General features: G+C 40.2%; 2 protein-coding genes across 2 annotated transcripts; one reads left to right on the plus strand and one right to left on the minus strand.

The window, feature by feature from the left end:
• Nucleotides 1-792: 792 nt before the first annotated feature.
• On the minus strand, nucleotides 793-27,564 carry LOC121906859. The gene is made up of 5 exons (XM_042426032.1): nucleotides 27,529-27,564; nucleotides 25,238-25,427; nucleotides 4,073-4,253; nucleotides 2,584-2,741; nucleotides 793-2,507 (listed from the first exon to the last, which is right to left on the minus strand). The coding sequence occupies exons 2-5, from the start codon at nucleotides 25,328-25,330 to the stop codon at nucleotides 1,734-1,736; spliced, it is 1,206 nt and encodes a 401-aa protein (XP_042281966.1). The 5' UTR covers nucleotides 25,331-25,427; nucleotides 27,529-27,564; the 3' UTR covers nucleotides 793-1,733.
• On the plus strand, nucleotides 6,212-22,810 carry LOC121906858 (actin-related protein 3-like). Its single transcript, XM_042426031.1, has 12 exons — nucleotides 6,212-6,494; nucleotides 11,984-12,039; nucleotides 12,302-12,426; nucleotides 14,898-15,008; nucleotides 15,219-15,314; nucleotides 15,435-15,542; nucleotides 16,855-16,998; nucleotides 18,603-18,776; nucleotides 19,838-19,930; nucleotides 20,264-20,389; nucleotides 21,203-21,286; nucleotides 22,672-22,810. The coding sequence occupies exons 1-12, from the start codon at nucleotides 6,451-6,453 to the stop codon at nucleotides 22,765-22,767; spliced, it is 1,257 nt and encodes a 418-aa protein (XP_042281965.1). The 5' UTR covers nucleotides 6,212-6,450; the 3' UTR covers nucleotides 22,768-22,810.
• Nucleotides 27,565-27,839: the final 275 nt, after the last annotated feature.

Raw genomic sequence — 27,839 nt, forward strand, 5'->3', positions numbered from 1 at the left:
AGGTTGCAGCTTGCATGGAACAACTGATGCGGTTGCAACGTTTTCCTTTCGCATTTTAGATTTGTCCGATTAGACTGTCTGTTATGTGCATTGTGAAACAACAGCACACTGATGCAACAACTGTTGGTTTCCCTCCAGTACACGAGTATAAGCAAGTATTTCAACATTCAACATGAATGTGAATAGGCTCCACAAAATCACCTGTAGGGATACTAAAAACAAAAACAAAATGATAGAAACCTTTAAAATTACTACTTTTACACTATTGCAGTGTCACCTCTTCTCTTTAGGTGTCTGGTGGCTTGTTCCTGCGTGGTGGGCAGGAGGTAGAAACCGTCTTGTCTACAGTCCCTGAAGTCTTCATGGCCTCTTTTTCTCATCATTAGTGAGTGACACAAATCTAGAAATGGAGTCAGAGATTGTGTTTTTACTGCTTAAGTTTGAATTCTTTAAGAAAATAAGCAAATTTCCCAGCAAATTGGCAAAAATGCAGAGTCTACCCTTCATAGAAATGTATAATTCAGTTCCTCTGGTATTAATCTGAGCTCACCAACCCTAACTCTCTATTATCTTGCATGTACAGGATGCATCAACCAGATTGATCCAAACAGGTATTTTCCCTCAGACATCTTCCGTTCTCACATAACCTTTATATCATATTTCAACAGAATTAGCTGGTGTTCATTAAAATAAAAGCATTTGTTGACAGTATACATGAAGTAATTTCTGCTCTATTGGAGATGAGCAAACATTTAGTACTTATTCCTGTGAATAATGGGAATTCAGACCAGCCAAGTTTTTAACTTTTTATTGTGAAAAAGGTTCATTTTAAGGTTTGGAAAAGTGCTGTCTCCAGAAATGCTACTTTCTAGCTTGCTTTTGTACTTTAATTCGCTGTTTCTCAGATCCTAAAAATCAAAACTGTAATGTGCAGTAATCCAAACAGTCCACGTTACTGTAGTGCAACAGAAGTCACTTTGCTGAATTTGAACAGGAGAACATTCACACTGCCACCTGCTGATCACAGGTGGGAACTGCCAATATTTTCTCTCTCAAGTCTGCAGACTTTATTTTAGCTCAGCTCAGGTTACAGACATTATTAAAACAAGGAAACGCTGTCTTCCTATCCATGTATCTCATTGCACATTAACCAACCAGTTGACTGATATAGCAGAAAAAACAGTAACACTCAAATCAAGATAGATCACATCTACTTTGGCATCTTTGCAGCTGACTTTTAGTGTGTTTGCCAGCCTCGAGCGTCTCTCTAACATGACCAGAAATCAGTTGATGTACTCAAAAACAAAAACTGCCTCGCAGTTACAGACTAAGTATCAGTTAGACAGCATTGTTTTTGAAAGGCATAGATTTGTTAGAAACATATATCTTACATCTTGAAAAGGCAGAAAAGTCTCTTTGCTGTGATCTCTGATGTTAGATGTGTTTGTGTTTTAGACCTATTTATCCTAGTTATAGCCCTGTATTTCTACCAGTATGGTTCATTTCTGAAACCTTCTACAAAGTGCTACAAAAAACAAATAAGATACAAATAAAATGTCATGACTGTCTGGAAAAGAGGGCAATAAATGCCAGATTCTTGTCAGTCTCCAAGTTCATTCTTCAACATTTTTTGTTGAATAACTGTGTTCCACGTCTTGAGTAGCCTCCTCACCTACACCTACTCACTGAGATGACTGTAATCAGGTAAAACAGCCAGATTTCCATCTGGAATTTCAAACCACTGGAGTTGTCTCCTCCTCAATTTTAACCATATGCGGCTCTGTCTCTGTTTTGATCTCAGAAGCTTGAATCATGGCCTGAGAGATGTTTTCACTCATCCCTTCCAGCGCTTGACTTTGCTGTACGGGCTGCAGTAACTGACTCCGGGACGTTCTCCTCATGTGCTTCATCTCCTCCCATCTCTGCATCCTCCTCCCGATCTCAGATCCTTTGTTCTTTCTCCTCAAAAATCTCTGCCTCCAAGAGAAGTTCGTCTGTGAGCACAGCTGTTGAGGCCTAGAGGAGCTCTGGACCTGTTCACCATCCCCCAGCGAGGGCATGGATGGCGCTCGAACGCATCGTCTCTGAACGTCCTCCTCCACCGCTTTGAACACCAGGTCGGTGATATCTCGGCGGAGTCTCATAAGCACCATAGGGTCTTTAATCTGCCGCATATCCGCCAACATAACCTCTGCAAACTGGCTTAATATGTCGTATTTGGATGTTGTGTTTGGTGCAGCTGTGTGATCGGGCTGATCGGGAGAACCTTCATCATTATGGCGATCACAGCTCAAAGACATGACCTCTGTGACTTGAGGCTGTGAGTTTGGACAGTGTAGGGGAGCAGAGTTCGAAGGTGAGGCCACAAATTGAAGTTCGTCGTCTGGGTCTCGCCCAGTCACATCAGCATCCAGCGGGCTACCGAATGTGCTTCCCATCTCCTGGTCGACACTTCCCTCAGTCTCCAGCTCATCGTCATCCTCCTCCCGATCATCAAACTTGTCCTCCTGCAAAAAGATGAGTTAGAAAGATAGATATCCACAGTCGACATCCACAGGCGTCCGTGCACTGGCTTCAACTTACCAGAAACGAATCACCTCGTCTACGAACGATGTAAGGCCTCAAAAAATCCAGTTTCTCCCTCAGCATCCTTTGCTGGAAAGTGTTGACCCTCTCTGGATGCCATAACACCCTCCCATACTGGGTCCGGAGCGATCTGGATCTTCTCTCAACATCAGATACTGTGAGGAAGAGGTGAACATGAAACATGTGAATGAACAGTAGTAATTTTGTGGCAAAGAAGAAGAATAGAGCATGCTCACTAGAGACTTCCACCAGCTGAGACAGCTAACTTCCTGTTTAGCTCTTCAGCTAGCTGGAATGAGGTTAAAATAATTCAATTGTGCGGCTCCTCTAGACTTTCCAAATGTGATTGGACCAAATGCATTAAACTCCTTTCCCCATGATTGTGTGCAGGGAAAATGCTTTTTGGGCCCCTGTCGGACCTGGAAGTTGTAATTCCACGGTTTGGCCACTAATGTCAAATTGGCTTCAAAGCCTGATGGACTTCCTGGGGGCTTGATGTAGATATCAGGCAGGTAGTTCTGGGTCTGAGAAGTGAAGCTAATGCAGAAGTGACTTAAACTTACATTCTTCTTATGGCCAGCAGGAGGCGACTCCACTGGCTCCAAAAAGAAATCTGATTGTATGGAAGTCTATGAGAAAATGACCCTCCTGCTCACTTGATTTATTATTTATTATAACAGTTTCCTAATAAGTTTATGGTCTCAATCACTAGTTTCAAGTCTTCTTCAATACAGCATGATATTCATTTTGTAATTGATGGTCTCATTTAGAGTAAAACAGACGATAAAGCAGGGTATGCTATAGGGTGTGGCTACATTGTGATTGACAAGTCGCTACCACGGCAACAACGTTGGGTTAGGTAACCATGGTGTAACCCCAGATTCACAGAGTACAGGTGTAACTGTCACTATTTCATTGTGTTCTCAGTTCATGAAAGTTAACTGTAACATTTTGGTCATCTAAAAGAGTCTTGTTCAGCGTTTGGTTGTACTGAAAGACCCTCTAAGGAGTCGAATGTTCAGTTTTTCTGGTAAGTACATTTTATTTGAATGGTTTTATGCCTGTTTTCGCTAGCACACAGTTAACCATAGACAAGCTAGCAGCTAGCGTTAGGGTCAGCTCCACCCTCTCATCTAAATATGGTCACTTCTGGCTCCAAAAATCCAAGAAGGCGAAGGTCAAAATGCCAAACTTCCGGCTTCAAATCAGGACTCCACAAACCAATGGATGACGTCACAGTGGCTACGTCCATTATTGTTTTTACAGTCTCTATAGATACAAAGGGCTCATTCTAAGGTAACGAAACGGCAACGATTCTTAGTTTCAGGAGATTATACACTATTTAAAGCATACTTATGAATATTATATTCCATTTTTGGCAGGTCCGTTCTGATAAAAACACACTGCACCTTTAAATCAAGGATCTGGGTACAGGTCACAGAATCTGATGGGTCACCAAATGCGTCGTAACACCGGTGGCTCTTACCAGGCTTCCCGATGGACACCGCGAACTCTGTCCACAGCTTTGTCTTCAGATGCTTGTCGTAGTAAGACTCCAGCGAGGAATTAAAGAGGCATTCGTGTTTTCGCCAGAAGTCTATCAGCATGTTGTCCATGGTGGGACCCCAGTGTGGACCCCGTATCTGACCACGAAAATGTGTCATAATCTGCGGAGAAAACTCACGTTATTTATCATAATAGAGCTACCGTTAGTCCTCTCGCGGTTTTACTTCTTCTTTAGTTTTGCTTCTTCTGCTTCTTATTTTTCCTCCTTCTGCTTCTTCTTCTTCTTCTTTGGTTTTACTGGCGGACTACAAACCAACGTTAAAGGTGCATGCCGCCGCCTACTGTAGCGGAGTGTGCAACAAAATGACTTTAAACAACAAAAACTAACAAACGAAAAACTTTATAAAGAAGTTATATTCTGGATATTAAACCTTTATCGTTTAAATATTTAAATAAAGCCATTTGAACCTTGTTTGTCCACTGTCTCTAACAGATCTTTGATGCTCCATTCCCTTCCCATATCCACCTCCCTGCCCTTCAGGCTTTCTCTCTGAACTTCCTACAACCTATCAGCACATGCAGTCACAAGTCTCACATTTATCTGACACTGTCTTTTTCATGGTATATAAAGTAGCATTGAGTCCTGTATGTCCTAATCTTAACCTAGAAAAAAATAACATCTTTCCTACATTTGCCTCAATTACTTCTCTGACAGACTTTTGAATTTTGTAGTTTTGCTTTATGCCAGATGGGAAACAATTTAAAGAGTGATTACTGCCACCAACTGATGTGGAGTACAGGCCAGATTTATAATAGAAATATAAATAATATCATATTTATATCATAAAAATATCATATACACATCATATTTAAAAATAGATTTTAAATAGATATATATCAATACAGATCTTTCAGAAGTGTTGTAAATAAAAGTGCAGTTTTCATAGCTTTAACATTGTTGGAAAACTTAATAGAATCAAAGTACATCTTCAGCTCAACTTTAAAAACAAGCAGGAGGGACCCATTGAATTTACATTAATATTTGTAAAATTTAGCAAAAAAGAAAATACGATTTATTAATAAAGAAACTCTCATCTTCTTATTGATAATCAAAAACACCAAAGAAAACCAACAGATCCCCTCCAGACATGTATTAAGACATTTAAAAAGACTCCACAAAAAAGTATAATTACCACGTTTAAATCCTTAACATGGCATCTCCTCCTTCTCCTTCATTAATAATTCCAGAGTCTATGAATATGCAAATATATTTTCATCTCATAAACGTAACTAAGATGTCTCCTGCTTCTCTGTAAAGTCCATTCTCAGTGTTTGTGCACTAGAGGCTTCGAGTTTCCACATCACTCTTATGTAAGTTGAATATTGGACCACGATTTGGCTTCCAAAATAGTTGTGAGGTCACAAAATATTAACTCTTTAAAATCGGATTTTCAATGAGCTCAGAGAAACTTTGCACTGTCTGCAGATAAACATGAAACAGCTTTCTAGTGTCAAACTCTGCTCATCCATCATCCTGCAGAGTGAAGCTCAAACATCCAACTGTAGGAACAAGAATAAATACATATTTCTGAGTAGAGGGGGAGTTTAGGTTTAGTTGTTTAGTAAATGCAGTGGTGGAAGAAGTATTATTAACATAGGTAAAATAATATAGTGTTTAAATGCTCAATTACAAGTCTGATATTCAAAATGTTTCTCAAGAAAAACCACAGTTGGCTCCAGACTAGTTGTGATGTCACAAATCATGCTCATAGGCCTCTTAAAATCAGATATTCAATGAGCTCAGAGAAACTTTCCACTTTCAGCAGATGAATGTGAAAACAGCCTTCCAGTGTCACACTTACATCATTTTACACAGTGAAGCTCCGACATCCAACTGTAGGAACAAGAAGGGAAAACGCATTTTTGAGTGTAGAGAGACTTTAAAAGAAAAACAAAGTCATTTAAAAAATACATGTAGATAAAGTTGAGAACCTCAGACCAAAATTTCACAGTGTGGGTGCAAGACCAGAGCAGGGATTTATAAATATAATATACAATCCCCGCTGCGTTGCTGTAAACTGACCGTCCTCTCTCGGGTGATTGACAGCTGCGGAGCCCCGCCTGCGTCGCTCTCTACCCGGCCTCCGCCATCTTGCCTCTCCCTAGCTGCCAGAAGCCGAGTGCGGAAGTGGAAACGGCTCTCCTGTGCGGGCTCTGGGTTCCGCCTGCTGTGGACTGACGGCTTGCCAGATCGTTTAGCCCGACACAGCCCCAGTTGTCCATCAGTTTCGACCGTTTTTCAACCGGCAGAGACTCGAGGGGGAAAGGAGAGAAAGAGAGAGACAGAGCGACAGAGACATGGCTGGACGGCTACCGGCGTGTGTTGTCGACTGCGGCACAGGGTAAGCTGTTGAACCCGGACCGACGTGCAGTCAGGGCGGCTTGGGTGTCATCGAGTGGCCGGGCAAGGGTGAGGGGGCTGTCAGTGTCAGCAGCTGCAACAACAGGGTGTGTGTCTGTGTATACACAGCCAACCAGCCAGCAAGCAAGCCAGCCAGAGAGCTAACATGCTAACGAAAAGCTATTATTATTATTATTATTATCCTTCAATGGCTTCATTTGGAGATAAACCCAGTCAGGTCTTTTTAGCTGCTCTGAAGTGCACAGTCACCAATTGTTTTTTGTGCTTGTTATCCTGCTCGGTAGCTAGTTTAATCATCAGGTTTCTAGCTTCTAGTTTTCTTCCTGTAGAGGGGATATTATTGCAGAAAAAAACCCCTTTGCTAGGTCATAGTTAAATGTGTATATGCTGCTGTTGCAAGACCGAAACCCTGACCGATGAAGCCCTTCCCTCACAGCTGCTCTCATTCATTGTTGGCAGTCAGTTAATGCCTGTATAATCTGATATCTTATGTGAATTTACCAGATTTTCCACGTTAATGTGTAAAGATAAGTGTGCAAATCGTCGTGAATCTTTTTTTTTTTTTTTGGTCGTTCATGAATCTGGATGTGAGCAGGCGCGGTACTACTTCCTATACAGCATACACTTCCTCATTCACGCTTTTTAGTCCATATATGGTCGTTTCTCGGCATCCGAGCATGTTTTTTTTTATTTACTTCTCTCATTTTTCTCTTCTCAGCCGGGCTTTTTATTCTTCTTCTTTTTTTCTTAACCAATTTGTCTCAAATGCACTGACCTACTAAGATTTAGCTGTGGCTGCAAATGTTATTTTAAAGGACTGACAGGAGTATATATTCTCCTTGCTCCTCCTGCATCACTCTGTATTGATCTGTGTTCATACTTTACCTAATTTCCTGCTTTGCTGTTAGGTAGATTTTCACTTCTCGATTGTTTTTTTCCCTTTTGAGATGAAGTTTTAAAGCATGTAAAGACATCTGAAACTTATCAACCGTACTATTACATGTCATTCATTGTGTGTAGGCTACTGTTTGCTATGAACGATTCTCACTTTTAAGATCACGGATGTCTTTTTTTAACCAATGCGGCCGTGTAGATTTGCCTAAATAACAGTACTCAGCATGATAGGAATTCTCAGTTAGTTTTGGGGGGCTAAAAGTGGTTTGCATCGCTTGCATGTAGAGGCTTGAACTCGTCACTCCTCACATTGCATACCTCTCCACACCCCTCCACCCCACCACCACCCTCCCCTCTTCCCTTCTTCCCTTCAGGCTGTTAACCAGTCTGCTGCTTCTGATCTACACTGGGACAGCAAAAAGAAAGTGCAGCTGAGAATTAGGTTAGCCTGCACCAGTTTGTTCTCCACAAGCAGATGGCTTCTGCTTTCCGGCCAAGCCTTTAAGTCATCATCACACATACGCTCCAATATGAATGACTACACGCAACTTCCTTTTTTTAAAAAATATCTGCAACGGTAACGCTTTAATCATGAAGTCACAGTTTAGACACAGATTGAGACTGACAATGAGTCTTTTTCCAAGTGGAAACGGTGACATGCTGTCTATTTGCAGCACAGCCAGAGAGTACCAGCTATCGACAGATGTTGTGAAGTGCTTAGGGAGTTCAACAGCTGTCTCTGAGTAATGCTCGTGATGTCCAAACAGTGACAAGCCCACTTCCTTTTTGCACGTCAACCTTCTGAGTGTTCTATTATTAGAAGAGACTTGCTTGACCATGAAGCACAGAAACTAGTATTGCGCTGTGAAATCAAGGCTTCCTTATCTGAAGCCCCTTTCTTTCACGCCTTTCAAATAGTGATTCACACATGCAGCCACATTCAGGAACTATTCCGTCTCGCGCCTTTTCACACATGCGATAGCGATGTCAGAGTAGATGGGGCAAGGGACAGTCCAGCAGATGGCGGTAATGCACCAATTACAGATGCAATAAAACTCAACAGAAGAAGAAGACGTGGCAGAAGATTAATTGATTGATTAAACTTATTATTTTCTTCTTATTATTATTTTCTTCCTCTGACTGGCTAGTATTCGTTGGTTAGGTTGTTTTAGGTTTGGGCATGAGGAGTGAGATGGGTTAGGTTAGAGATATCAGGGTCAGAGCCAATCAGAGGCAAGGTAGGGGCGGGTCTTTGCAGAATGTGAATAACGTGCAAGGAGCTGTTTTTGTAAGGTGCTGATGTTCTTGTAATGTATTTAATATTCAACAAGTTTGAGAGACACCCATGAAAGCATTGGCAATGCAACTGTAAAAAAGTCGGGGATTCAAATACGTCATCAGCGGAGTCTTGTGATTGGTTCGCTCGCGCCACGTCAGACGGACGTAACCCTTTACGTGCTTGTCGCTGCAATGTTACGGCTTCCATTCACAGCACAGCTGTACCGGCATTTTCCCTGAAATGTGATCAGAGCCCCTTTCACACATGCAACCCTAAAGATATCCAGACATCACCTGGAGGAGCTGTATGTGTGAATGTCCGTACAGCTCTCTAGTACAAAAACCATGTAATGTGCGATTGAGCCCATGTGTGAATATAATTTCCGGAGAATTCACAGCGAGCGAGTGGGCGTGTTGATGATGTTTCTATCTTTGCAGCTGACGCTAGATAAACGCAGCAGCAGGCCAGCCAAGCTGCATCGTTTTGACAGGACTTGAACGCTGTGCTGTGAAGCTAGCGCTAACGGGAGAGAGGACTTCCTGTGATTACTCGTAAAATAAAAGCTGTTTTATTTCCAGTGAAATGCTTAATAAACGCTGAGTTAAAACCACAGCATCGTTTTGCATCATGTCCTGCGTCCTGCTCGCTTTACCCAGGAGCCATTCCCCCTCGCTTAAACCAAACAGAGTATTTCCAATAGGTGAGAGTTCACGCGTCTGTTGTGTGCTACATGTGTAAAAGGACAACTCTGGACAATGTCTTGAGGTGGGAAATTGCTCCCATTCACACATGACCCCATGCAGGAAATGTTCCTGAACATTTCAGGGATAGACTGCATGTGTGAAAGGGGCTAGAGAGAAAAAAACCTCAGGTGAATGATTCGGGTGGAGTCATTCTTCATCCGTCTTAATCATACAGTTGAGATGTCACAACATCAGGCTGCAATCACTACCGGGCCTCAATCAGCATGAGTACAAATTACAAGTCATAAAGTAAAGTTGAACTATATTATAGACAGCAGGAGTTATGTTTTCATTTCCCAAAAATATCTCATTCAAGCTAAAGACAACAAGGTTCTAAGATTACTACAAATAATAGTAAGATACTATAATTTGCTAACAGTTGTTTACTGCAGGAGTTCAGCTCATTATGCTGCAGCTGTCCTGCACAACGATGTCCACTGTCAGTGAGTGTGGTGTAATTGAAGCCTGTCGAGGCAGGTTGAGGTAGACAAGCTGGGACTGTTCTGTGGTATGAAGGTGTTCAGAGAACTGCTGCTTCGTTCTGTTGCTGTCAGCCATCGTTGTTGTTACTGTCATCAGGCAGCTGTTGTTGTCTCTGAACGCCGATACATGCTGACAAACTGCCTTTATCACGGTCGTAGCAGCGACAATTAAATAAAGCTATTTTTATGCTGAAGTTCAGAATGTTAATAATAATAATAATCAATGTGGAAAGCTCTCACAGTGTTTGCAGGCATGTTAGCGTCTCAGCAGCAGCAGCTTCACCTTTTATTATGTATTTAAAGGCTGATAAACCATCATTTCTTCAGTTTACTATCAGAACTAACAAACTGTAAACCATATCACAAAGCTGATTATATCTAGCAGCAGTGCTGCACACAGTGAACCCGCCAACTCTTCCTCTTTCTACAGTTTCTACTGTATTTGAACATTGATCTATTACGTCTTGTTTCTCCTGGCTCTGCCTTCTAAAAAATCAACACCGGCAGCTCTGTGTGCTTGACAGATAAGTGAAGTTGCCAGATTAGATTTATATATAAATTTATTCCCCAAGTCACACTGTGTTTTTTTTCAGTTCCTGGCAAGTCAAAAAGTTGCTCAGTTGAAACTAAAAAAAAACTTTCTGTGACCTGTTAGAGTCACTTTATGTCAGAAGAAAGAAAGCCAGACATAAATCAAGGTTTCTATCCAGCTGAGAGGGAGACTTTCCTTTTTTTGTCTGATAGCTTAACAGAAAGTGTTTGTTTCATGTCAGATTTGTTAATTATTATTTATTTATCTCGTTATTAGCATTAGATAGTAGCACTACGTATGTATGTTTGACAGGGTTATAAGGCTCAGGCTGTATTATAGATACCTGAAGGTGTTAAGTATGATGTAGTGAGTCTTAAACTATTAAAGAAACCATAGGAAGTTATATTTGTCCATATTACGTGGTCATAAAATGAGACACCAGTTGAGAGGAAGTTGTTGCGGTGGTGTGGTAGTCGTGCACCACACGGCAGTAATAATACACTGTTTATTGTGCTTGATTTATGAATGAAAAAGACGCTTTTAAGTGGTGTTAAAGATGGAGAAGATAAGCTATAGGTGGAATCTCGTAGATGAAGATGATTGATGCTTTTGCAGACCAACAAAAACCTAAAACCACAACTATTTGTTTTCATTTTTGAAATTGAAAAGAATCACAGTAAACACATTTTTTCGCCTATTTGAGCACAAATTCTGCTCATGAAAGAAACTGCTGATGTGGCCCTCCCTTCCTTGCTTCCTTTTTTTTTTTTTTATATATAAAGTTGGATTCAAAGGAGCCACTATTATGACCAGGATGTGGCCTGTTATGCCCGCAGTGATTTGGCGCTCGTCAGCGGCGTCCTCTATCAGTCCCTCGGGCTCTGTGTGCAGGAAGTACGGGAGTCCGTCTGGGCCCTACCCCAGTCAGGAATACATCTGGTTAGCATGTGCCTCGCAAAAACATCATTTGCACAGAGCCGGGAACACGAAAAAAAAAAAAAAAAAAAAAAGGCTTTTAAAACGATCGAGTCTTTGATGCCAAAGCTGAATGTGTGTGCTCCCGGTGTCTGAAGTGTTAGAATGACTTTTAGAAACAGCTTGCTTTATTTTGTTAAATTCATTTGCTCTTTTTTTCCCCCCTCATTGGTTAAGGTTTTGTTTGCTTTTTTTTTGTTGCACAAGAGGTCACAGCTAGTTTATATTAAACATGTTGAGTTTATACAGACTACTTTGACTAATATGAATGGTCCTCAGTTCACCCCCCCCCCCCTCCCTCCCCAAAACAACATGAATGGGCTTTTTAATGACTTCGCATTAGTAAAACTCCAGAGCTGCTACTGCTTTTTTGGCACCCGACCAATCCGCCACAGTGATGGCATTGATGGGAAACGATAGCAGCGGAGATAGCAGCCAAAAATAATCTGTGCTGCAGTAAATCTTCACGCATACAGATGTAGAACCAGCAGCCTTGACGATGCTCGGGTTTTTGTCTATTCTCTTATTGTGAAATGTGACTCTTTTTCTCTCTCTCTCTTGCAGTTACACCAAACTGGGGTATGCAGGGAACACAGAGCCACAGTTCATCGTTCCATCATGTGAGTATTTCTCGCTGTGCGTTGAATTCCCCCGGCCGAGCACGCCAGCGACACTGACTGTGACCATGATGCATCTGTGATAAGAGGAAACGCTTTGGTTTATTTATTTTTTGCTAATCAGTTCCACTCAGTCACCAGAGATTCATATCAGACTTTACTTTTAATGTGATTAATCATTGTAACTTATTTACCAAAAACAACACATAAGAGTTTGTCCTCTGCAGACTGTTGCTCTCTATTGAATTTTGAATTCTCATGTCAGGTATCGCCATCAAAGAGTCGGCCAAGGTCGGAGACCAGGCGCAGCGGAGGATGATGAAGGGGGTGGATGACTTGGATTTCTACATCGGGGACGAAGCGGTAGACAAGCCCTCGTATTCCACAAAGGTACTTGACCCTGACTGGCAAAGCAATTACTTTTCAAATGTTTCACTTTCTCTAAAGAACTGGAGAATTCTTCTTCATATATGAGGTTTGTAAACAAGAAGCTTTAGCAGAGATTTTCCTCTTATTTTGCAGCATTGTGTTTTTTTTCTTTTTTTATCACCCAAATAAGGAGGAGAAAGCTTTGACACAGATGGACACAATGTGGCGATGAACAATGACATCCTGTAGTTTTTCCAACATGACCCTCTTTATACATGTTTATTCTTACAGATGTAGGAATAACACTTGAAATGAATATTAAGCACTCGTAAAGTTACTAGGGGCACCACCTCCATCGATTAATTAACTAATTCAAATTAATCAGTCAGTGACCTCCATCTCTGATATGAAGGAACAGACCAATACAACGACTATGAATGAATTTATGAATGAATGTTACTAAAACTGAGTCAAAAACACAATGAGGGACTCTAACTACAGCCAATAAAAGTTCAGTTTTTTGAGTAGCTCTTGCATCAACTCTGACACAGAAGCGTAGTCGATGGTTTCCCTGTTGTTTCCTTGGCGATGAAGCGTTGATGATGATGATGAGGAGATTCCCAGTAAGGAACAGGCCAGATGAGTGGCGCTGCAGCTCTAACTCAGGACAGTGAATCCAGTCTCACACTATCTGAGGCCCCATAGTGACCCCACACACACACACACACACACACACACACACACACACACACACACACACACACACACACAGCAAGGAGGCGTCTCTGACTGTTTAACTACACGATGGCAAACAGTGTGGCTTAGTTTGTGGCTCAGGCATCTTTTGCTTCTTAGTTGAATATCTTTCTGGAGCTCTCAGCTCTCAGTCATGGAAAAAAAAAAAAAGGACAACGCCCGCAACGCAGCATGGGCCATCACGGCTGGCAAGACTGGGCGGAAAAAAAAATCACAGAAGACACCACAAGCAAGTAGAAGAAGAACAGAGCAACAGACGCCTGACAGAGTTGTAAAAGTTTTTATAGTCTAGGAGGCGTGTTTTGAAAGAAATAAGATCCTCGGCGCTCTCGTGAGGGACGGCATTGATTACTAATGAATTCCTTTGTGTGGAAACTGGCATCTGACTTTAAAGGGGAATGATTTTATTCCTTTCGGATATCTGAAAATTACTCACTCGTTCTGTTGTCAGTGTTGACACATCATGAGAACCAGTGAGAAATGAAATAAAATCAATAAACCTTAATGTCCTAATCTGTAATTAAATTTATTAAGAAAGCATTATCCTAGCAACCAAACCATAGCTGAATAACACACACTGTTAAAGATCAAATATAACAAATGCAATCATATGTGCGACTTATAATTAACACATTTTGAAGCAGAGTTTGTCTAATTAACAGTTCTAAAACACAGTAAATTGGAACATTGATTAGATAAATCCAGATACATATTTTTACACATTTTTAGTGGCATTTCTGACCAATTCAGTCACATATTGAATATTAGTTAAAAGAGAGAGAGAGAGCGACTCAAAAGAATGCAGCTTCTCCCATTTAATTTAGGATTTAAGAGATGGTGGGCTAGCAGACGAAGCTCATCCAGGTTCTCTCTGCTGGTGAGGAGGTTGCTGCTGCGTTCAGAATCGCATACTTCTACTTTTTTACCTTTAGTACGTTCTGCAGCTGCCTTTACAAAGTACTTACTGTTGCATACAGTTGAGACATACTACTTCATCCGTCATTGCTGCTTCTATCGTTGCACCGTCATCAGATGTGACGCATCTTCCGCTGTGCAGAGGATTGTGGGTGAGAATAGCCAGTAAAGCCTGCTGGTTTGCATACTGCAAAATGATACAGGATGTAGCAGAACATCCTGGTACTTTTTGCAGACTGTATTTGATATACTATGTATTGAGGCATACTAAGTCTTTTCCTGGCATACTAGATAGTATGGTAGTATCGGTTTTTAGTCCTGTCCAGTGTTTCCTCGACATCCTTATGCCTTCAGGTCAGAGGTCATTGGGTCTGTGTGTGTGTGTGTGTTGCTCCTGCACCTACAGAGACAGACTATAAGGCCAAAAGGAATCATATTAAACTTTTCCTCTTACATTCCTGGGTTCATTACTCCACTATATCCTCACATAGCAAATAACTGTTTGCTGACATCTAGTGGTGCTGAGTGTCACATGCTGCACCTTTTAACAACGGCTCTGCTCCATTCAGGTGTCCCAGTGAGCCAGTTAGCCAGTATGCACATCACCAGAACTGTGTCCCGCTTCTATAACACATAGCTACTAATTCTAAGCAGAGTATTAGTATGTAAAGACATGTGGTGCGTTTTAGACACCTCGCAAAAGAAACTGTCCTACGTTACTGGACGTGTTGTCATATTTCAGTGTGTGTGTACCAGTACGCCATCAAAGTGTGATAGTATCTCACATGCTCTTCTAATGAACCGAACCTTTATTCCATCAGTGGCCGATCCGTCACGGGATCGTGGAGGACTGGGACCTAATGGAGCGCTTCATGGAGCAGATCATCTTCAAGTACCTGAGAGCTGAGCCTGAGGACCACTACTTCCTCCTGGTAAGACTTTTCTGCTCTCTCTCTCTCCACTCAGTGTGAAATTAACATTTTTGGGCCAGAAAACGACAAACTGTTGCAGCCAAATAACAAACATGCCAACTTCTTTTTTAATAAATCATCTTTCTGTATTTATTACAGACATCATAGTACCAGTATGCAGTATATTACAGTATATGTCTGTTACATAATTACTGTACTGTGTGTTTGCAGACGGAGCCGCCTTTGAACACACCAGAAAACCGAGAGTACACAGCCGAGATCATGTTCGAGTCCTTCAACGTACCGGGGCTGTACATCGCCGTGCAGGTCAGGATCACATTCACATACTTATCCCAGTAGTGTACTGGTGCAGAATAATCTACATGTGAACGTAGCGTGCAGTTTTATCAGTGTGTGTGTGTGTTCGTGTGTGTGTGTGTACATCAGGCTGTGCTCGCTCTAGCCGCCTCCTGGACGTCCAGACAGGTGGGCGAGAGGACGCTGACAGGCACCGTCATCGACAGCGGAGACGGCGTCACCCACGTCATCCCTGTGGTGAGTTTTACAGATGGACAGGAACACACACACTTGCCAAAGAACAACACTCAATCAGTCACCCTTCTCTCTCCTACGCACACACACACTTCCTCGTTCTTGAAAAATCAACATTCCTGTGTAAATATTGACTGTACGGGAGTCGGGTTAAAGAGTTTCGGTAACAAAGTTTCAGCACATTTATCTCAATATATTTTTTATAAAAGCTTGTTATTTAAATTTGGGTAAAATTTCACAGACAGTTTACACTTATTTGTCATTCTGGGGAGCAGCGTGTAAGACTGAGTTAAAAAGTGTTTTATTCACTTTATGGCCAAAAGTATGTGGACGGTTGAAGTTTTAGACAACAGAGAGCTTCCAGCTTTCCTCTACCAACATGAAATGCTCCTGCGCACAAAGCCAAGTTCATAAAAAAAAAAAAAAAGTTTGCTCAGTTTGGTGTGGAAGAACTTGACTGGCCTCATCTCAACCCCGTCCAACACCTTCGGGATGAGCTGGAACGCCGACTGCAAGAGCCAGACCTTATCAGACGCCGACCTCACTGATGCTCATGTGGCTGAATGGAGAGCGAAATCCCTGCAGCCAGGTTCTGACATCATGAAGAAGAACGGAGGCTGTTAAAGCAGCAGATGAACGCCCACGCTGTTGACATTTTCAAAAAAAATCACATATGGCTGTAATTTTTAATTTTCCACTAACTTTTGTGCTGCTTTTTTTTACTTGATGCACTGTGGTTAGTAGTCAGGAAAAATGCAGAATATAAACAGCGTTATATGTCGAGTGTTGTTATAGAGTATTTATCATGTGGCTTTTTATTATTCTCTGCTTCTTTTAAAGCATTTTAAATTTAGGTGTGGTCTGAATATGCTGATTTTTTTTTTATTGCTTCTTCCTGTTCTGCAGAGCAAGTGTGTCGCAATTTACCAAAGAAAAATTCCCCCCATTTTTAAGAAGATCTCCACCTGTTTACTGGTTCAGTAACAGGATAATGTTGATCTTTTTTAAAGTAGGCCACAGTGTTTCAGGGGCTGGAAGGAATTACTCAGCTTTAGGAAATGTGCTTGCAGAATACATTTAGATGCTGGGTGACTGAATCAGCATGTCTGCGGCCACTGCTGAATATGCACAAAAAAAATGAGCCAAACACAACACTGTGGATATGTAGGGGGCCTCGGAGTACAATAATCTGAAGAAAATCAAGCTGTAACAACGGTTAAACAAACATGTACTTCCTTGTTAAGTTGCTTATTATATGACATCACCTCTCTGCTTCTTTCTCTTCCTTTCTGTCTCTTTCTTTTCACTCTCTCAGGCTGAAGGTTATGTCATCGGCAGCTGTATAAAGCACATTCCCATCGCAGGACGAGACATAACCTACTTCACCCAGCAGCTCCTGAGGGAGAGGGAGGTGGGCATCCCACCGGAGCAGTCGCTGGAGACGGCCAAGGCGGTCAAGGTAGGTCCTTGACTACATTTCCCATCAGCCACTTCTTCTTCTTCCTTTGGATACGCCCCTCTGACGCTGATCTGAGTCGAGGCAAGTTTATTTGTAGAGTACATTTCTACAACAAGGCAACTCAAAGTGCTTTACATAGAGCAGAAAAGGCTAAAATAGAATAATATTAACCCTTAAGGCAGATAAGTCATTCCGTGTATCATCTATGGGACACAAGGCACAATCAGTTGCTTCTCGTTGCTCGGACAGATTAAACAAACAAGATATCACATGTTAGAGTAAACGAGCTATTTCCTCCTGCTTCCAGTGTTTAATCCAGGCTGTTGGCTGCAGCTTCATATTAAGCTTCAGCACCTGTTGAGAGTCGTGTACGACTTGAGTTCTTCATGCGGTCCAGATAAACGATGAAACTCATATCCTGCTGCCTTCATTAAACATATTAGGTCTATTAAGATCCGTTAAACTGTGATGAGATTCATATCAGCAGCTGGCTGAATGCGAAGGCAGCTCATTCTTTTTAATCAGCCCCCACCTTTCCTGTCTCGTTACCGTCGGCTTAGCGCACGCCGCCGCCGGACGTTAGAGGCCGTAGAGTGAAATTTGAATAATTGAGGAAGGAGTTTGTGGAAGTTTGCTGGTAAATAAGTAAGTCAGAAAAGCTGCATAGAGTGTTTTTTTTCCTCTAAACTCCAGCTGACTTCACCATAAAGACAATGAAATGAGTCAATTCTGTGGTTTTAAAAGTTTAATAGAAAACTGGAACTTCTATTGTTTTTCTTTATAAGGACAGCAGGTGGCAGTATTAGTCCACCAGTTACATGCAGCTGCTGTCCTTTAAAAATCTACTGCTTTTGTTTAGTTTTTTTAGTTCCTGGTAATTTACACTGTTCCCCAAAGTTATAGACAAATGTTTTTATAGAACATTATAATATGCACAGAATTAAAGTTTTATTTTGCAGTTTAAGCTTTGTGTCTTCATATGTGCATCGCTGAAAGTATTACAGTCTTTTTCAACTGTCAAGGTCACAAATAGACAATGTCAGTCGTCGCTCCGTCTGTCAATCACCACATTTTATTGATTCACCTCAATTCTCCAGCAATTCCCTCGCGTTTATTTAAATAGCTTGTTTTTTCTTAGACGTTGTTCTTGATGTCAAGGACCATTCCTCATTACCTTGAGACATACAAACAACAAGTAATTCAAGTTATAAGCATTAGCATGGAGGGGATGTGCACCCTGCATATCTCGCCAGTAATGTCTGAAGATGTTAATTCGCAGAACTGACCACGCTCCCTGCAAATCAAACCCATGAATACACTATACTGCATGTTCTGCTCATTTATATTCTCTGTTATAGAAGAAAAATCAATTACAGCCCAAACTCTTGTATTGGTTTTAAAATTAAATGTGCTTTTATAATGACTGAATGATATAAAAGCAAGGATTAGAAAACAGGAGATACTGTAAACTTGTTGCCTTTTTTTGCAAGAGTGCCGTCAGCTACGCTTTAAGGGAATTATTGGCGCAATTATAAGCTTTTCTCTTAATGATTGGACTGTTTTTTTTTTTTACATTTTCACCCCCGATTCTCCTCCTTTTTCAGGAGCGGTTCAGCTACGTGTGCCCGGATCTAGTTAAAGAGTTCAACAAGTACGACACAGATGGCTCCAAGTGGATCAAGCAGTACACCGGCATCAACGCCATCAGCAAGAAGGAGTTCACCATCGACGTGGGCTACGAGCGCTTCCTGGGTCCTGAGATCTTCTTCCACCCTGAGGTCAGTCAGTGCAGTGTGAATAAGATAATAACTGAAACCCACAAAGTCATTTTTTACCAGCATACACAGATTTTTATAGTCTTGACAGTTACATAGGAGTACATTTTTAATGATTATTAAATATTGCATGTGACTGTACCGAAACAGACATATAAGAAAAGCGGTTTGCTTTGCTGATTTATGATGCAGTTTGAGTGGGAGAGAGAGAAAAAAACAGACATGGGCATCAAGGACTGTAAACTCTGGAGGGATCTTTGTAAGAGCGAAGTGAACTCTGCACTGAAAACCAGATGAACTGAATTATAAAATAATTCTCGCCCACTCGTGGCACATCTCAGCTTTTTGCTCAGCTGTCACTGTTTGTTCATCTTTTCCAGCCAGTTTTGTTTATTATTCCCCCGCACACGAGACGTCAGCGGTCCAGATTCTAGTTGTAAAAACATCATGAGGTGTTTAAAGGGGATTTTGTGATTATCTGTTATTTTTATGCTGTTATGTTGTAGGATTTCTGTTTAAACATGGTCAAAGTTTTAAAATTTGAGGTGAATGTATGTAAAAATGCTGCCTGCAAGTCAAAACCCAGGGCTGAACGCTTCGTTTGCAAACTTACCTCTAATTCCTCCTCTTGATGACATCAGATTGTTCGCACATGCCCACAAACGGCCGTCCGTTCTGTAACCTTCGTTGTTAAGGTTGTGCCATGGGTTGTTCGTGTTGACCGCTCACATATTTCAGATGGATTTGAGAAGTTTATATTTTGAGTAAAGAACAGGAAAAATAAAACAGAGTGGGCTCATCAGGAGGCGGGGCCTTAAAGAGACAGGAACTAAAACAGCCTGTTTCAGACTGACTGAACTGAGGGGCTGCATAAAGGACCAGTATAAGATAAATAAGGAGTTTTTTTTAACCAGAAATCATGCAAAGTTATACCAATAGAGCCCCAGAATATAAATAAAGACCTGGAAAAATGTGCATGTTATGTCTTCTTTAAAATTATTCTAATAAACAATTAAACACGCAGCACAGAATGACACGTCTTCTCCTTTTACTCACAATCCCAGTTCGCCAACCCCGACTTCACCCAGCCCATCTCCGAGGTCGTGGACGAGGTCATCCAGAACTGCCCCATTGATGTCAGGCGTCCTCTCTATAAGGTAAGCCGACCTCTATAATGATGACATGATTGATGACTGACTGCACCATGGCTTATTCGATAACATTCAGACCTGTCAGTGAATCCAATCGACTTTATATTTTTGCTTGTATTCAAATTAATTTGTGTCAAGTCATGTATTGCGTTGTTTTGTCGGGTAAAGTCTTTGTGTCGGAACCTTGAGACTTGTTTTGTTTGAATGTCACTCTGATTATTAAATAGTATTTCCCAGCTGGCCGGCCAGCAGCCAGTTCCTTCTGACAAGTGTAAAGAGCTTTTTTTCATTTTGATTGTTTTAATCCTCAATCCCCTTTTTTTTCTGCTCAATCCACAGAACATTGTTTTGTCAGGAGGCTCCACCATGTTCAGGGACTTCGGGCGCCGTCTGCAGAGAGACTTAAAGAGGACGGTTGATGCCCGACTGAAGATGAGCGAGGAGCTGAGTGGAGGCAAACTCAAGGTGAGACTAAACATTAACTTAAACACAACAAAGCTGGATACCACTGGACTAAACACAATTAACATGTGAGGAGTTAAAGTTAGTGTCCTTTCTCAACTACAAATGTTGTTGAGAAGAGTTTTAATAGCAGATTTATTAAAGATAAACCCAATGGAGTCTTTAAAATCTACAGTTGAAATATTTCACCTTCAGGGAAGCTGTAGGAAGCGCATATCGCCTCCTTTTTTCTCCTGATTCATCTTGATGATGTGTTAAATGTCATCCGGCCCGGAGCCGAGCGGAAACCTCCGCAGCCGCAGGAGAAGCAGATAGTGAACGCAGCTAATCATAAGAGCAGAGCTGAAAACATAAAGAGAAAACATGTGAGCAGATGTTGTCTGCAGGAAGTGGTTTACTGCACATGTAAATGTCCCTCAATGAAGACTAATGTCAGGGATCTTATTGGACATATTTGAAATAGTTTTTACACTTTAACAAGTATGAATTTTTTAAGAAATTCCTAACAAATGGTTTCAGTAGAGATGTGCTGTGATATATTTGTTAAAGTGTGTGTTCAAACTAAAAGACTTTTTATGGAGCACTTTTCAAAACCCGCGTTACAAAGTGCTTCACAAGGACGACAACATAAAAGATCATAAAGCTATTAGATTTAAAACAAACAGATAAAACCAATCTGGTGTATCATAAAACATGAGAAAATGAAAGATAGTCTTGTGTCGTGCAGACAGATTTTACTCTGCTGTATAATATGTATGTTGATAACATATGTGATACATCCATAACTAATAACATGTCTGACTCTTCTCTCTGCAGCCCAAACCAATCGATGTCCAAGTTATCACCCATCATATGCAGAGATATGCAGTTTGGTTCGGTGGATCAATGTTAGCATCAACTGTAAGTATTGCAAACATGCACCAACAGTACAATTTGTCACATGATGGCTTCCACTATGTGTGACATTAAAGAGAACGCAGTATTTTTTATAGTAATTTATTTTAAACTGATTGTGACATTTCATTATTCTTTGTTTCCCTTTAAATTAATTAATTGTTTGAGCAAATCTGAAAATTTTACCAGCCAGAAACACGACTTCAATCAAAGGCCGAATTCACAAAATGCTAATTAATGTTAAATTTAATTGAATTGTTCCCCGATAGACATAATTGCTTAGTTAAAATAGGCTTAATGCTTTATATTTACAACATCAAGCTGTAGATAATTCCACCAAAAATGTTAAACATTATAAAATATTAAAGAAGCTGAAGTAACCATATGTGACATTTTCATACACATGAACATAAAACTTTGTATTATAACGGTAGTTTAGTTATTTAAAGTCCAACAGTCACGTCAAAGAAGTGAATTTCAGATTCTTCTGTTTATTGAAAGGAAGAAAAAGGTCTGAAGACGCATCAGAAATGTTCCCGTCGGCTTCCTGAGACAGAACATAAACAGACCGGCGCTGGTTTGCAGGACAAGGACGGTGTTTTTATTAGCAGATGTACTGAAGGAGAAAGAACACAACGCTTAGCAACTCAAGTTGACACTTTGACAATTTTCTAAACTGTTCTTAGTTATCTAACAGACCTCGGCGGTTACGCTCGTCCCCCCGGTGGACGTTTGTTCGGAGGCTCGTTTGTTCGACAAGCTGAGATGCAGGACGACACGTGTATCCATGCTGGTAGATAAGAAGGAGACGTTAAATTAACAGCTCATATCTGGGTTCTTCAAGTATGTTTTGTGTTGCGTAGAGGCTGATAGGACTGAAAACAGCCCTGTGTTTAAAAATATATCTTACGACCCAGTATCGAGCCCTCTGTGGTGAGACCGCCAACGTATGTCATCTCATTGAAATTAATGAGTTGTGGCACTAATGTATTTTATGTAGTGCTAACGTCTTCTTTATGCAAACACAATGATTTAATGGTTATAAGGTAAGATGCTCTCTTTCTAAGTAAACAGACACTGAAAATATGAATTTCTCCCTTTTGGATACTGTTTGTTTTTATTTTTTTCTTCCTTTCAGTTTGACTTTAAAGCTTTTACATTTGCTTTTCTGAAACATCTGCCGTCCTTTGGTGCAAAGGAAGTTCTACTTTTCCCAGCAGCAGCAGCAGAAAGAGAAACAGCTGTTTGTTTAAAATGAACAAAATAACCAACAAAGAACACCTGCTGCAGATATGCAAATATATGCTTTTTTAATGTTAATGTGTTGTATTTGTTCTTATAAAGCTTTACGTTTGCACTCATCCGTCACCTTCGTTTGTGTTTCTCCACAGCCTGAGTTCTACCAGGTCTGCCACACCAAAAAGGACTACGAAGAGATCGGGCCGAGCATCTGTCGCCACAATCCCGTGTTTGGAGTCATGTCTTAACTTTGGACCTCCAAACAAAGTCTAACAGCGACGGGGGGAAGCGGGGAGGGTATGGGGATGGGGGCGGGGGGCGGGGGGAGGCCTTTTAAGAAGGCTGTGTAAAGGACAGGCTCTGGATGTGGGAGGGCTGGCGGTGCTTCTGTGCTTTTTGATTACTCGTTCAGCTATGGATGTGTGGGACGAGAAGGCGATCCAGAATATAAAAAGGAGGAAAAAAAAAAAGAGAGAGAGAGACCAGACCAAACACAGAAGGGCTGGAATTTTTTTTTTTTTTTTTTTTTGGTGAATGTTACTTTTTTTTTTGTTTCTTTTTCTTTCTTTCTTTTCAAAAATGAGGGAAAAATGGTTTCAAAGCCAAAACAATTTTAAAGAATATTTCTGGATCTGTTGAGCGACATGCAGTGAGTGATGATGATGATGATAAAGATAATGATGATGATGATAATTATAGGTGGCGCTGGTGGAGGCCTAAATAACGACAAAAAAAAGCATCAATAATCAGTAATCTCACGACACCAGAACATATTATTTATGTTTATACAACATGACATCATGTGATGACATCATCATTGACACATTTAGAACATATTATTACCGTCTTTCTTTTATTTTCTTGCTTTTTTTTTTTTTTTCTTCAGCTTCAAATGCACACGTCTGTGTATCATGGTTAGAGCTTGTTTATATTTCATACAAAAGTTTTTTATATGTAAAAAAAACTTTGGAAATCAGGGGTAAACAAAAAAAAAAAAACCAAACAAAAAAAAAAAAAAAAAGAAGAAAAAAGTAATGGATACCAGTATGAGCAAGTGACTGTTTTAACCCATGATGCAGCTTCGATCCGCGGTATGTTTCCTGAATTTGAGAAGGTGTTCCATTATTCCCCCATCACAAGTCATCGCTGTCTGCCCTTTAATTCTTCATGCATTCATTCACACTTCAGTGTCGGGTTTCCACCTCCGTGATGCAGTGAAAGAAAGCGAAAGAAAGATTTACTTACTGAGGGTATAAAGACGAAACTGAATAAGAACGACTGTCAGACCAGTATTGTTAGACTAGAAGTTTTTTTATTATTAAATACCAAATTATTAAAAGAAATGGGATTTGTGTATTTAATGCCTTGCAACATTCCAATAAAGGCTCAAATTTGTTTCTAAGTGCTGTCGTTGTCTTTTATTACGTCCTTCATGCTTTCAGGGATCATTTCTGTTTAAAACTATTTTAACAATAATGACAAATATCCATCTCAAGTTACCAAAGTGATTAAATCATTCATTTTAATCTGACCAACAGGCATAAATCCAAAGGAATTTAATTTACTGTGTACCTGCATAAAAAAAAAATCAAGCAAATACTAGAAACTCTTTAATCCTTTTGTCTTGATAAATTGTTTAAGAGATTAATCTGTTATCAGGGTCATAGCAGAGATTTAAAAATATTGACATGAGTCCAAAGAAATGTTTAACGAGACACCAGTTTATTCATAAATTTATTGTTTAGTTATATTTCCTGTAATATTTGATGTGTAAAACATTTTTTTACAGTTGGAATTTTTTTTCTTTATAAAATTCATAAATTACTTGTTAACTATTAAAGCTATTAAAATGATTGATAGTTAATAGTTGCCTGTGTTGTATCTGGTAGTTTTTATTGCAGAATGTGAAACGGTTTCGTAGCTGATTTTATTATGAATTCTGCAAAAAAAAAAAAAAAAAATTGTAGGTAGTTAGAATCAAGCAGGTTCTGAAAAGTGAAGCAGATCCAGAAGTGACTTAAACCTGTATTCTCTCTAACGGCCAGCAGGGGGCGACTCCACTGGCTCCACAAAGAAGTCTGATTGTATGGAAGTCTATAAGGAAATGACCCTACTTCTCACTGATTTATTACATCAGTAAACTGTTTCCTAATGAGTTTATGGTCTCAATCGCATAGTTTCAAGTCTTTAAAAAAGCATGATGTCTAGCATGGATGAATAAAGAGAACTACATGTATGAGGAGAAATAAAGTTCAAAACATGAGTCTCCAAACCAATGGGTGACATCACGGTGGCTACGTCCATTATTATTATACAATCTATGGTTAGAATGTTTTCTTGATATTGGTGATGATAATATTGTAAGGTGCATGATTGCTATCAAGATCATTTTTTAAAAGCAAAATAAACAATAAACCAGGTATATACATGTGATGTTTATAAGCCCAGAAATACATAAATGTGGGATGAAGATGTTGAACTGAAGCTGACACACAGTAAACCTCAGGAAGAATATCACCTATGTAAACAGTAAATTCTGTGTTTAAGATGATACAAAGTGTTTGCATGTCTGATGCTCAAATAAGTAAGCGTATTTTTGCAGGAGATCAACTTTAAAGCATCATTTCTCAGATACACTACCATGCTGTCAGAATTTAGAATCATATTTTAATATTTTGCAGCATTCAAAAACATTTAGCCTTCTGACTGAAAACTTACCAGTAGGCAAGAATGAACGCGAGTCTTCCTTCTGGGTGATCTGGACAGCATCTTCTGGCTGAAGGCCATTTTTCCCTCACATTCCCTCTGCATCCCTGAACTTCTCTCCACTGGATGTGAGTGTCCTCTTGCATAGAAGAGTCGAAGCACACGCTGAGTGCCTGAAGAAGAGGAACTGCCAGCACCCCAGCTGTCAGCACATGAGATAGTGAGAGTGATGATTAGAGGACTTGTTGAAGAGCTCTTACCGCTGGAGCCTACAGGGTGATTTTGACCCCTGCTGCCCCCTTTCTGCCGGAGCTGGAGCTCAAAGAGGTGAGACTAATGGAAGACAGAGTGCTGCTCAAGAGCGGCCATCCGACCATGTGGGACACCGCAACATCTCAATGAATGAGTCAGTGACATTAAATAGAAAGCATCAGTGCAGTGTACGACATACTTAAAGTTTATATTACAGTATTATAGATGTAACATGGGTTTAATCAACAGTCCTAAACATGGCTGAATTAACCTCCTATAGGCCCAGGGGTTAAAGTTTGTTGTTTGGCCCCTATTGACCCCCACTGCATGGTAGTACTCTGATTAGATGATTCATCAATTAGTTGATTGACAGAAAATTAATTGGCAACAATTTTGATAACTGATTCATCGTTTATGTCATTTTATAATGCAAAAATAGTAATAGATAGTAAACTCAACATCTTTGGATTTTTCACTGTTGTCAAAAAAAGTCATCTGAATATGTTAATTTGAGCCTCAGGGAAAAATGATCAGCATATTTCACTATTTTCTGAAATTTTATACACTGAACAATCATTTGATATTGTCTATTGATAATAAAATAATTGTTGGTTGCAGTCTTACAATACTCCCATGATGTAATAATACTACCTCACCCTCAGTTTACTGTGTGCATCTTAATAAAACACTAATTTACAACAAATGAGCTCAATAAAAACTAAAACTATTAAAGTCTTTAAATATGACAAGAGGGACTAGACACAGTCTAGTTACTAAAGAAGAGGAAATTAAATAATTTATAGACCAATGTAAGAAGTAAAGTGCCAGGTACATGGGACTCAGAACAGTATTGGCATGTCATTTAATTATTGGTTTAACTGATGTACGGCAAGTGGGATGAATGATTTTTTTTTTTTATAGATATTTTTCTTTGCACAGGGGACTCTGTAGCGTCTCCCTGAAGGCATGAGCTGAAAGTGATGATTCAGGGGAACGGCATTAATCCTCCAAGATTTTGTCATGGTGACAGGCTAACGACTGTTGTTTACTGCCTGATATTACGCTGCCAAGTTTGACTATTCTGGCCTCGTTTTTGACAGTCAGATATTCCAACCAGGACAAGTAAAAGATAGATGTGTGTAGAAGAACACTAACCTGAAATTAAATCATATATTAAAAAACAAAATAAAAACTGAGAAGCATTATAAAACATACCTTAAAACAAATAAAATATGGCCACCTTAAAGGTATAATATGTAATTATTCCACATTAAAATGTCTAAAAACAAGTAGACCTATGTGATATATTTTGTTGAGTTGTGTTCTTACATTATCTCAAATGTTTCCAACAATTTTCAAACCCAGAGAAATCTGTAATTTAATCAAAGTAACGGTCCTTTTCATTTGGTCGCATGTCAATGGCGTCATACCTCCTCTACCAACGAGTAAACACGCACGAGATGCATACGGCGGCGCTGTGTTTGCCCGCTACAATGGCGTCTACCAAAGAGTAACTTACACATATACAAGATAGTACATCGGTGTTGTGGTTGTTCCACAGAAACTGTTATAAATTTACTTTTATTCAGTTTTAAGACACATTTTCATGATAAATTTAGGTTGCTTTTAACTATATCTTTTAGCTGGAAGAAGGATTTTAGTCATTGGACGTCTGGATCTTAAGTTTTAAGAGAAATAAACCGAACAAGTGTTAGCAGCAGCTCGGCTAACAGTCCGTACCGGACGTCCGGTCGTCGCCGTACATCGTCGGAGAAACACTGATTTTTTAGGTAAAACAGCTTTAATTAGTATTTTAACGATTTTAATCTGCGTGTACGTTTGTTTTAAAGAGGAGGAGACCTCTGCAGATAATTCGGCTCCCGGGAGAAATCTGCCGATCGTCTGGATCTTAAGTTATAAGAGAAATAAACCGAACAAGTGTTAGCAGCAGCTCAGCTAACAGCCCGTACCGGACGTCTGGTGGTCGCCGTACATCGTCGGAGAAACACTGATTTTTTTTTAGGTGAAACAGCTCTATTCAGTGTTTTTACCTGTAATCACCGGGTCCGTTTGTTCTGGAGATGATGAGACCTCTGCGGGTAATTCGGCTCCCGGCAAAAACATCCCGAATGATTAACACCGGAGTAATCCTATCCCGGTGAAGCTGGTTATTTATCAACGAAGACAACAACTCCCATGATCCCTTGCTACTTCACACCGTCATCACACTCCGTCTTTTGTTATTGTTTGATTGAGAGACCCCTAGTGGTTGAAATTACATATTGTGCGTTTAAGTTACAAGCACACATACAGTATATCCCTTTAATACTTATAACCAAACACACAGGTTAGATAAATTGGT

Source organism: Thunnus maccoyii, chromosome 11, assembly GCF_910596095.1.
Source record: "Thunnus maccoyii chromosome 11, fThuMac1.1, whole genome shotgun sequence".
Taxonomy (NCBI): domain Eukaryota; kingdom Metazoa; phylum Chordata; class Actinopteri; order Scombriformes; family Scombridae; genus Thunnus; species Thunnus maccoyii.